At 45.7% G+C, this 12,239-nt stretch overlaps 1 protein-coding gene across 1 annotated transcript in view; it reads left to right on the forward strand.

Moving 5' to 3' along the window:
• GPT2 (glutamic--pyruvic transaminase 2) overlaps positions 1-12,239 on the forward strand; it is a 209,393-nt gene that overhangs the window by 48,426 nt on the left and 148,728 nt on the right. The window contains exon 2 of the mRNA XM_078670687.1: positions 3,000-3,089. Within this exon, the coding sequence (XP_078526813.1) occupies positions 3,000-3,089 (90 nt within the window). The remainder of the gene's footprint in view (positions 1-2,999; positions 3,090-12,239) is intronic.

The following is a 12,239-nucleotide window of genomic DNA, read 5'->3' on the forward strand; positions in this document are numbered from 1 at the left end:
AGGAAGTAATTAGGAATGCAAGCTGGGTCGGTTTTCTAAGTTAGATTCAGTCGGGTCGCGCAAAAGGCCTTAACGCATTGACCGCGTCGGAGGAATTCGCCGCGAATGCCAGGAAGGCAATTGCTGCCGCGTAACTCGAGGCTCAAATTAAAAATACCCGAGATACAATTTCGTGATCTGACTGAATCTAACTTAGAAAACCGACCCAGCTTGCATTCCTAATTATTCACTTAGTCACGTTACACACCTTGTCACTTATGTGAGCACCTGAACGTATCTTCGTAAATTGACTTTGTTTAAATGTGATTAAAACTACACATGTTGCCCTACTTACCCTTATCCCTCTTGATTTAATTTCTACCCCTGGCATTGTTACACATACCCCTTACTCCCTTGCATGATTACGCATACCCCATACTCCCGTGCATGGTTACACATACCTCTTAATCCCTGGCATTGTTACGCATACCCCTTACTCCCTGGCATGGTTACGCATACCCCTTACTCCCTGGCATGGTTACATATACCCCTTACTCCCTGGCATGGTTACCCATACCCCTTACTCCCTGCACGTGGTTATGCATACCCCTTACTCCCTGGCATGGTTACGCATACCCCTTACTCCCTGGCATGATTAAGCATACCCCATGCTCCCTGGCATGGTTACCCATACCCCTTACTCCCTGCACGTGGTTATGCATACCCCTTACTCCCTGGCATGGTTACGCATACCCCTTACTCCCTGGCATGATTAAGCATACCCCATGCTCCCTGGCATGGTTACCCATACCCCTTACTCCCTGCACATGGTTATGCATACCCCTTACTCCCTGGCATGGTTACGCATACCCCTTACTCCCTGGCATGATTAAGCATACCCCATGCTCCCTGGCATGGTTACCCATACCCCTTACTCCCCGGTATGGTTACCCATACCCCCTAGTCCCTGGCATGGTCATGCATACCCCTTACTCCCTGGCACGGTTACGCATACTCCTTACTCCCTGGCACGGTTATACATACCCCTTACACCCTAGCATGGTTACGCATACCCCTTACACCCTAGCATGGTTACGCATACCCCTTACACCCTGGCATGGTTACGCATACCCCTTACACCCTGGCATGGTTACGCATACCCCTTACTCCCTGGCATGGTTACGCATACCCCTTACTCCCTGGCATGGTTACATATACCCCTTACTCCCTGGCATGGTTACCCATACCCCTTACTCCCTGCACGTGGTTATGCATACCCCTTACTCCCTGGCATGGTTACGCATACCCCTTACTCCCTGGCATGGTTACGCATACCCCATGCTCCCTGGCATGGTTACCCATACCCCTTACTCCCTGGCATGGTTACGCATACCCCTTACTCCCTGGCATGGTTACGCATACCCCATGCTCCCTGGCATGGTTACGCATACCCCATACTCCCTGGCACGGTTACGCATACTCCTTACTCCCTGGCACGGTTACACATACCCCTTACACCCTAGCATGGTTACGCATACCCCTTACTCCCTGGCATGGTTACGCATACCCCTTACTCCCTGGCATGGTTACGCATACCCCATGCTCCCTGGCATGGTTACGCATACCCCATACTCCCTGGCACGGTTACGCATACTCCTTACTCCCTGGCACGGTTACACATACCCCTTACACCCTGGCATGGTTACGCATACCCCTTACTCCCTGCACGTGGTTATGCATACCCCTTACTCCCTGGCATGGTTACGCATACCCCTTACTCCCTGGCATGGTTACGCATACCCCTTACTCCCTGGCATGGTTACGCATACCCCATGCTCCCTGGCATGGTTACGCATACCCCATTCTCCCTGGCACGGTTACGCATACTCCTTACTCCCTGGCACGGTTACACATACCCCTTACACCCTAGCATGGTTACGCATACCCCTTACTCCCTGGCATGGTTACGCATACCCCTTACACCCTAGCATGGTTACGCATACCCCTTACACCCTAGCATGGTTACGCATACCCCTTACTCTCTGGCACGGTTACGCATACTCCTTACTCCCTGGCACGGTTACACATACCCCTTACACCCTAGCATGGTTACGCATACCCCTTACTCCCTGGCATGGTTACGCATACCCCTTACTCCCTGGCATGGTTATGCATACCCCTTACTCCCTGGCATGGTTACGCATACCCCTTACTCCCTGGCCGTAAGTGGCTTCCTCTGTGCTGGACTTCTGTTTGTACATATTTAATCTGCTGCCCAGAATCTTGAGCTATCACGAAATCCTCAACTTGAAATATTGTTGGCGCATTCTAATGTAACTAATTAATAGTCTGACAGTGCTGATGACCTTTTGCTGAATAGTTGTGTACAGAGCGCAAAGCTGTGCCAATAAAAGAAATCGCTTATCCAGGTACAAGGTATCTCTTTAAAGAGTTCAAGACTGTCCCCAAGAGCCATCTACTAATCTAAACGTTAACATATATTAGCGAACTATGCTATTTCGGGTTTATTTTCTCTGTTTGTGGTGTAAACTTTTAGAAACTTTAACTCCGTCTAATGTGTAGTATTCACTCGCTGTATTGTGTTCCCCAATATGTAAAGCACATTGCCCCCCCCAGCAAAGTATTCCTTGAGTCCATGGATTCGTCCAGCCACCAATCTTCATTTATTTAAGCTCGGCATGCAGAGCATCTGGGCCATCCCAGCTGATGGATTGTCTGACACAACTCATTGATGCACAACATGCTACACGTCTTTCCTTATGTGTGTGTTCTTTTTGCAAGGCGCGCACGGTGGAATTTCGAAGCTCCAGAAAAGCCTAAATCCGACACCCTAATTCTTTTTCCACTGACGCATCTTTGATTTCTTTTTTCCTTACAATCCGTTGTATTCCCTCTGCTTGCCTGTGTCAAACAAATCAAATTTGGATGCAGCTCAACTACCTGTGAGATCTTGTTGTGCCGTTTTCCTTATTAACAGGCATATTCTTTCTTTCTAATAGGGTATAAAAAAGCCTTTCAGTGAGGTCATCAAAGCAAACATTGGTGATGCACATGCAATGGGACAGCAGCCAATCACCTTTCTCCGCCAGGTAAGAGTGTCCGTTAATTCCTGGCTCCTGGTGTTGCTTTCTTCGTGTAGAAGTAAATGTTATTTGTACTCGAGCGTCTGCTCAGGATTTATTAGTTCATATGATTTTTCACCCAATAAATAAACCATTAAGATGGTTTCTTTTGCTACAAGGGCTTTGTTTCTTTTATGGTGTGCAAACCCTTTCTTCTCTGAAATATTTAATTCTGATTTTAGTAAACTGACCGTTTCACAACTGGCAAAAACCTCTTGTTTGTAGATGAAAATTAGAATTCATTTTCGTCATTTTTTGTATGAAGGGTGTACATTAATGTACTTTTAACCAATGTAGGCGGGAGCTTTTGCATTACCACCCACTACCCATGAGTGCACATTTGTCCTGAAATTGTTATTAGGGTTGGGCATAGTTTGCGAAGTAGCGCTTCGCGAAGCTACGCTTCGCACTACGCGAGCTACACGTAGCACTACGCGAACTGCGTAGTAGCATGTTCGCACTGTGCAAGATGTCGTTTTCAATGATTGCACAGTGCGGACAAGCATCTGACACTGTGCAATCATTGAAAACGGCATCTTGCACAGTGCGAGCTGTAGTTTGCTGCCGCTCGAGGAGATTTTTACTCGAGCGGCAGCTTTCTCAATGCGGACTGGTAGTTTCTCATCGCGAGCGGTCGCGAGCATACGCGACCACTTGCAATGAGAAACCAGACCTCTCCGCGTTGAGAATCTCGCAGGGAGGTTTATTTTCCACGCTCGCGATCGGCAACTTAATGTTGCTGATCGAGAACGAGGAAACAGTCTCGCCAGGATGTCATTTTGCTTGCTCGCGGTCGCCAACTTGACGTTGAGGACCGCGAACAAGCGTGTTCGCACTGTGCTACGCGCAAACTTCGCAAACTACGCTAGCGTAGTGCTTTGCCAAGGCCTAATTGTTATGCCTATACTGATTCTAATGTGCTAATGACTTTTGTTGTTTTTGTTTAAATCCACTTTTCTTTTCTTTAAGAAAAGAGTGTAGATGGGTGCACATACACACATCCCTAAATCAAACACCACCCCATGACCGCCCATGTAACATACCCTTAAAAGAAGGGTCTTTAATTCATTTTTTGAATTCTAATGACATTGGTGCTGTCCAGAGAGTCAGATGAAGCTTATTTCAAGCGTCGGAGGCTCGGAAACTAAAAGCACTGTGTTCTGACCTCCGGGGTACTGAGAGATATTACACATAGACTTTGCTGCGCCAACCTTGAGGGGCAATGTTATAAGGGAGAAGGGACCTATAAGCTTTAAATCGTACTGTTTTTGTTGAGGCTTGACCAATCAGGTAATGATCCCAACTTCTGAGCTGTGGAAGCTTTCGATGAAGCATTCCATTTCCTTTAACCCATAAGCTTACGAGGTGCCTTGTAAGTGATTGCCTTATTTCAAGAATGAATATATCCAACAAGAGCAGTTTTTGCTCTACCCGGCCTCACAGACGTTATTTCCATAGTAGAAGTACAATTGCACTCAACCGTCTAATGGTTCTACTGCTCAGAAACCATTAATTCAAATGAACAAATATACGTAAAAAGGGAGGGCTTAGGAAGTCCAAAAATATTTTTTATCTAAATTTAAATGAACTCAATACAATTTCAGTCCAAATTGTTATTCCAGTCATGCAACTTATTCTTTCAGGTCCAGCCAATGCTATGGGCTGCTGTTGGATTTTGTAAAGAATACGTTTGCTTTGAAATATCAATCATTGGCTTCTGCATTATATTGAAATCTATGGGAAAAATCTCGGTGTCTGAATGGTCACTACATCAAGCCAAATTTGGAATAATACTTACTTAGCTTCCCAAGCAATTTCTGTGCATTGTCTGGACCCGAAAGAAGCTGCAGGATTGGAATATTAATTTGGACTGGCATTGTATTGAGTTAATTAATTTTTTGGGACTTCCCAAATACTCCCTTTTAATGTATATTTCATTTCAAGAAGTACTTATTTTGTGTTGGAGATAGAACAAGACCGTTCCTCTATCGTCACCCATCTACAGACAAAACTAACGATGATCTGCTGTGCAAACAAATATTGGGAAAATAAACTTATGTAGACACTGCCTAATGTGTATGCTGTTCTGTGAAGAGGATCTTTAGTTTGTTTATTTCTCACGTTCATTTGTATAAAAAAAAGTTTGGTAAGCGCCGCCTCCCCAATTTAAAATTTATCAAACATAGTTGTACGAAAGATTAATTTAGGGCCCTTGCACAGGCACTGGTCCTATCACTCACTTTTAGATTCTGAGTGATCCCATTTGCCAAGGTTTACCTGTGTTCTAGATAAACGCAGTTTTCATGATATGCAAATATCTCTGCCCAAAAATTAAATTTTCGCTGGCAGTTATGTAGTCAAGGTAGGAACAGTAGCTTGTTTGTCATTTCCTAGCCATAGTCAAATTAGTGTGTAATAGCTTAGTGTGCTGGGTACTGCTCTTAACTCACCTTTATCCATAGTTCTCCTATGTTTACATGAATTTAGGACTACATTTACAGCAACTGCCAGCAGTATTTCAGGTGTCAAAAGGGAAAGGTTTTTATAAATGATGTCTACAAAAAGTATGGATCATCATTCACTAGGCAGTTTGTTCCCATTGAAGATTGGTCAATGCCTAGAAGGGTACCTTAGGACTAATCATCCTTCTGGGTTGTGGAAAATATGAGTATTATTGAATGGTAGAGGCCTGGCCATGAGTAGAGCTACTCTACATTTCTTGGAAGTCAGTTACATTATAGTGCAGCCCAGCCTATAATCTTCATTATCTGCAAGACTCTGCTATTCTAATGTATGTTTTCTAAAGTATAGTCCCATCCACATCTTTATAACTTGGTAAATGCATTATCTTCATTAGACAACTCATACATTTAATATAACTGATATTAGGTTCACCTTCATCAAGACTAGCAAGTGTAGAAAAGTCCTATGTAGAACATGTGTATCAGTTAAGGGAGTTGTACACTAGGCAGAGAAATGCAAATAATTTCATAGATTGTTTGCAGACTACAAGATTAGGACCCTTGTCTAAATAGGTTCTTGCTGGAGAGATCATTGGTTAGGGATCATTGGTCTTAAAGAAAAACATTACGCCATGAAAATTCATAGGTCAACAAGTGGGAAAACTTGCAGTCAGTGAACCATTGACATTTGATGTGGAAGATGGTGACCAGGATGATGTTATATGGTTCCTACAAAATTAATAGGACTGTGTAGTAGGTCAACCAAAGTTCACAATATAGAGACTGAGTCTACTCGCATCAGTAAATGTTGGTTCAGCTAGCTCACAGTACCACATCTAAACTTCCAGAGTTATAGATCTGTCGGTAACTTCTAACATAGCCACTCTGATTCCCATGAAATTTGTGGAAACTGATCTAACCCTTTAGTTTGCACTTCTGCATGCCCAAAGTGATTACGAAGCAAAGAAAGCGTTAATACATTTTTAAAATGTTTATTGAAAAGATCTAATCCTTGTAAGTAAAACATGAGCTGAGAGTATTAGATAGATGAGACATATCATTGTTATAAGCATTGTTAGAATATGGAAATACACGAACAATTCAACCATGTTCATTGTTCCCAAGTGACTCCTATCCATCACTATTAGTGTAGTGAGAGCGTTGTGGGAGTAAACTTCACTGCCAGACACATTTGGACTAAACTAATCACATACGTTGGGGTGATGTCTCAGGAAGCCTTTCTCAGTGCATTAAAGAGTGCACCGCATATGAATGTTCAAGCCTGCACATATCTCAGCTTGCGCAGCTATCTTCGTTCTTAGGATGAAGGTCGGGGCCTGCAGGGCTGAAACTCAATCACTGGTCTCTGCAGCAGTCAAGAATACTCTGATGTGAAGTGCCTCTCACCGGCTTCAGCACGGGCATAATTTCAATAATAAAACACCAGCCTTATTGCTTTCTCCTGGACATGCAGAATTTATTTGAGAAGCTTATTTGAGAAACTTATTTGAGAAGGAAGAGTTGCCTCCTACGAACACATAATAAAACAAGGACATCGCATTCTGTTATGTGCTTCCCTGAAACTAACGGTGCAGACTACAGTACAACGATGTCTACTAAAATAAATGCTTGCATGCATGATACATTCTCTCGTGTTAGTGAAAAGTATGTGCAAACCACCAGAGCTAAGTTAAAAGGGAAAACTAAATTGGAGACTACATATAATCCCTAAAACATTAACACTGTTGCGTTCCTGCGGTCTGTGCTTGTAAATGGACCGAAAAGGTATGGTCTGTCTTAGGGTCCAGCCCATTTGGGTGGTCTACGAGTCGTATATTTTTACGAGAAGAAATAAGTGTAGTGATACCAGTAAATATGATATTAAAGCCCTCCATTTTTTAGGTATCGCCTAGCGTTGCAGCGCGCATGCGTTGCTCGCTCTGCGAGACATATTGAAAGAGAGAAGATTTCAGAAGGGGGCTCGAAGCCCCACCCCTCATTTTCTTTGGATGGCGTCATCGGTTATGTAAAACGGTGGCCTCCGATTCGAACTGAGGCATTTTGGTTGCCGCCCTTTCCTCTTTTCGTCCGGCCCATCCGGACTGGATCGTCTGCCTTTCTCCTGTCGTGAAGCACTTTCTTATCTTCAGGAGGCGTGTACTGCCGGATCATGTTTCCAACAGCTTTTTTTGTTTTGGATCAAGATTTTAGGTCTCTTTTCTACCAATGAAGCGTTGTTAGATAACTTGTATGTTAACTTGTATGTTTGTATTGGCTGAATGTATGTATTTTTATGATAATGAACAGTTTTGTATTTTAATTAATGCACATGTCCTGAGGCTTACTGCTGTGCTTTATACATCAACACCTTTGCTGGCGCGAGACGCTTGGCATCCTGGAAAGCATTTCATGTAGTGGGTAAACCTGATATAACGGGGTCGGGACAGCTCTGTGAGGCGCTCGACGGGGAATAGCACTTTTCTGTTCAAATATTAACTTCTAGTCCTGTGTTTTCGCCCTTAAAATATCAGTGGTACCAGCACATCCCGGCGGACTTGCAGGGGGCACTGTCCTTAGCTGCAAGCAAAGACACCACCTGTGCGCATCATTACTCATGGCGGATTAAGAGTCCGTCCTTCCTAAAGCCATGCGCTGTCATTTGCGCCTCAATGGCTGTAGATTAGGTTTTAACCGAAGTCGAGCGAGAGGCCCGCCTTCTCCCCGCCCCCTCCCATGTCGGAGCTTCTCCCGAGTCCGGTTCTGCAACTGGCCCCCTCGCCCTGGCGATGACCTGAGGCAGGGGCGACGGATAACCGATCTTCGCTTCTGAGGGGGCTTACTTAGGATGTTGGGTCAACACATAGCTCTGTGTTGGGGAGTGGGGGGGCGACACTGTCCCTCGCTGGAAGCTGGACTCTACCTAGCAGCTGTGGAAGTGTTCATTAGGCTGCGGTGAGGTGGAAGACGGTTGCCGGAGAGGAGTGGGCTTGGCGGGAGGCGAGGAAGATGGCTATTGGGGAGGGACATTGGTCGTGCAGGGGAGAGGGCTGGGAGGAGAGCGAGGTTCGGCAGACCCAGCCGCGAAGAAGGGGAGATGCGAGAAGGACTTGTTGCAGACTGTGAAGATGGGACTGGCGGGCAGGAAGCGAGGAGCGAAGGGTGCGTGCTCAGTGGAACGGAGAGGGCTGGGGTGCAACTGAGGGAGCAGTGCAGGGGACGTTGCTTGTGGACAGTGGCGATGGCCCCAAAGCGGTAAGAGTAGAGGGCGTGGGTGGTGGTATGAAGAGACCCTGGGCAGGTTTGGCGGGTGGGATCGGACGTGGAACGGAGCACGGTAAGCAGCAGTGGCTGGCGAAGAAGGGGGTCGCACTGGGTACTGCTGGTGCAGGAGGTGGGTTCCAGTTCTGCTGTGTGTAGCCAGTCTCTAGATAGGAGAGGCGGCTGGGAAACCGAGAAGCAGCAGTGGTCTGTGGCGGAGGAGTTGGAGCTTCTTAAAGGGGTAGTGTCCGAGGGGACTAGCACTGTATGTTGAAAGAGTGAGGCAAGGGGGGGCAGTGGGGGCCCAGACTCCTCCCAGCACTGCAGACCGGTAAGTGCCTGCGGTAGGTACGTCCTCCTGCCTTCTTGGAACTCTGGAGAGGAGGACACACCAGCAGATTTAGAGGGGTGTCTCGCCCCAAGGACATGGGGGCGTTTTCCTCTCTGATACAGGAGATTGGGGGGCTGTTTCATCGTCACAAAAACTGCAGGGTGGGTGCCTTTTTCAACTCTAGCATATGCGGGGCAATCCCAACACATTTTGGGGGAGGGGAGGTCTTCGCTACACCAGCTCATGGGGATGTTTGAGTACTTCTCGGCCCCCGCCATTTTGATACTGGGTATCAAACCGATAGAGCCTGCGGGGACCTAGGGAGGGGCTATGTTTTTATATGGAGCACAGACATCGCTGAGCTTATGGGAACGGTTCCCCCCTACCCCAGTGTAGGGTAGTGAGGGGTAGTGGTAAGAGAAACTGTATCACACTGGTTTAGAGTGTTACCGTAAATCAAGATTATGTGGTTGGGAGAGGAGCCCTTCACCCTTGCATCACCCAGCACAAGGGGGACCATGTGCGGTAGTAAACTCTGGATGGAAGGGGGTGGGCTGGTTTTTGTAGCCTCCCCAGCCTGCTGCATCCCTCCCATGCAGGGCAGAACGTGGGCAGTGGGTTGTGGGGTGCAGCTTCATCCCCGGTACACCATGAAGGAGTGAGGTAGAGAGCGGGAGAGAGGGGGCTGCCTAATTTTGCTAGTGAGCCATCATTTTCAGGCCATTTAATTTTTACAAACTTCCTTGGTAGCGGACTGGTGCTGGTGTGTTTTTTTCTCCTTCTCTTCTTGGCAAAGACTCATTTTCCCTGTTTCCCAAAATAGCTGTGAGGAGTGAGAGGTAAATATGGGGAAAGGGGGAGGACCTGTATCGGAAGTTTTCTGCTCACATATGCTGCTAACACAAAGCAAACCATACGTTCCAGAAATAATGAGTTTTAAATCACCAAACCCATCACCGGAGTAAACAAAATCTTAAAGCGTTCGTCTCCTGATCTCATTGGGCAGTGATATTGATCTCGCACCTAAATCTGCAGTGAAGGTAATCTCACACCTATATCTGCAGACATAGTGATCTCACACCTATCGAAAGTAATGGTAACCTCACACCTATATCTGCAGTGTTAATAATCTCACACCTGTATCAAAAGTAATGGTAACATCACACCTATAGCTGCAGTGACCGTAATCTCACACATATACCTGCAGTAATGGTGATATCATACCTGTATCTACAGTGATAGTAATCTCACACCTATCTAAACTAATAATGATCACACACCTATATCTGCAGTAATACTGATCTCACACCTATATATGCAGTGATAGTGATCTTACACCTATATCTGCAGTGATAATGATCTCGCACCTATCCAGAAGTAATGGTAACATCACACCTATAGCTGTAGTGACAGTAATCTCACATCTATAACTGCAATAATGGTGATCTCACACCTGCATCTGCAGTGATTGTAATCACACCTATCTAAACTAATAATGATCACACACCTATATCTGTAGGAATACTGATCTCACACCTATATATGCAGTGAAAGTAATATCACATCTATATCTTCAGTGATTGTAATCTCACACCTGTAACTGCAATTATAGTAACAATACATGGGCATATGTAATATCCACTCAGAGTCCTTATTCCAAAATGAGTAGGCATTAACATTTTTTATGAATTACATTAATCTGATAAAAAATAAAAAAAATTAATAAAAGCCAGTACCATTTACATTAAAAAAACTCATACCAGTACAAATGCAATGCAATAGATTTCACAATTACAATAAAATAGGCTAATGCCATTTTGCATTACACCATTTGATTAATGCTTCACGAAGGGGGAAATAAAAAAATGACATTTACAATGCCAATATCTCAAAATAATGTAATTGCGAGGCCTATTGCATTGTAAATGCTTGTTTCGTCTTTACTTCAGTAGATGTACTAGACTGTCACCGTGAGAGGTGGAGTGCCAGCCTTTAAGTACGTTTATATAGGCACCTTCAATTCATGTTATTGACATAGTTGAAAAGGTGCAATATTACCTAGTACACGTCGGGGAGGCATTTTTCTCCAAGTCTGGCACTTGATAATGGTCCATTAAGTTGTGACTTCGGAAAGCTAGAAGGTTACATTAAGAGGTCTATTACGTATCACACTTGGTGTGTGAGCAGGTCCCTGCCCAAGCTCCCCCTTGCTACCTGAGCAACAGGTCTTCCCGCTTCTTGCTTTTGCCTTTTGCCTGCTTGACTGCCTCCTTATTCCCTGTGTTCTGTTTGCGTGTTCTGCTCACTTTTTTTGTATAATTTCCTGTATTCTCTACTTGTTTAGCATGTTTTGCTTAGTATTATGTCCTGTGTTTCTGCTTTTTTCCGGTTTTGCTTAGGTTTGTAGTATTTTACCCACATTGCCTCCTTTTGTTGCCTTCCAGCTTTCCCTCCTGTTTGCCACCACTCTCTCACTGCTTCCCGCTAGCCCCACCCACTGGCACCCAGCGCCCCTCTCTCCTCCCAAGGCCTACTTAATGGAGGCCACATGGGAGGGCCAAAGGCAAGCCTTTCTGCGCCTGGATCAGACCAGTGCCAGGGACCCTGATTCTCCTGCCTTACACAGATACACCGCCACCGAGCTCCGAGCTCTGGTCTCCAGACCCCGCAACAACAACTGCTGCAGCACTTCTCTACAATCAACGGTAGGACCTTTTACCTGCCGGCACTGTCTCTTCTCCTGGAACACCAGAGCACCCGCATGCACAACGATCACCACGACTGCTTCGGAGCAACTAGACTGCCTCTTCCTCAAAACGCGATTGTTCTGTAAGCATGCCACAGAGATCTGGGGCATTACCACTGCCCCCACCCGATGTCCTCTTCCTCACCAAGACCTGGCTCACCCCAGCATCCGCTCCCGACATTACCTCAGTAACACCAAGTAAGTACGAGATAGCACACCAGGACCATGTCAGCAAACACGGAGGCTGAATCGCCATCCTCCACAAAGAAAACATCTACCGCACCACCACGCCACCCTGATCATGGAACGCCTACATTTTA

The sequence above is a fragment of the Lissotriton helveticus genome, chromosome 12, assembly GCF_964261635.1.
Source record: "Lissotriton helveticus chromosome 12, aLisHel1.1, whole genome shotgun sequence".
In the NCBI taxonomy this organism is placed as follows: Eukaryota; Metazoa; Chordata; class Amphibia; order Caudata; family Salamandridae; genus Lissotriton; species Lissotriton helveticus.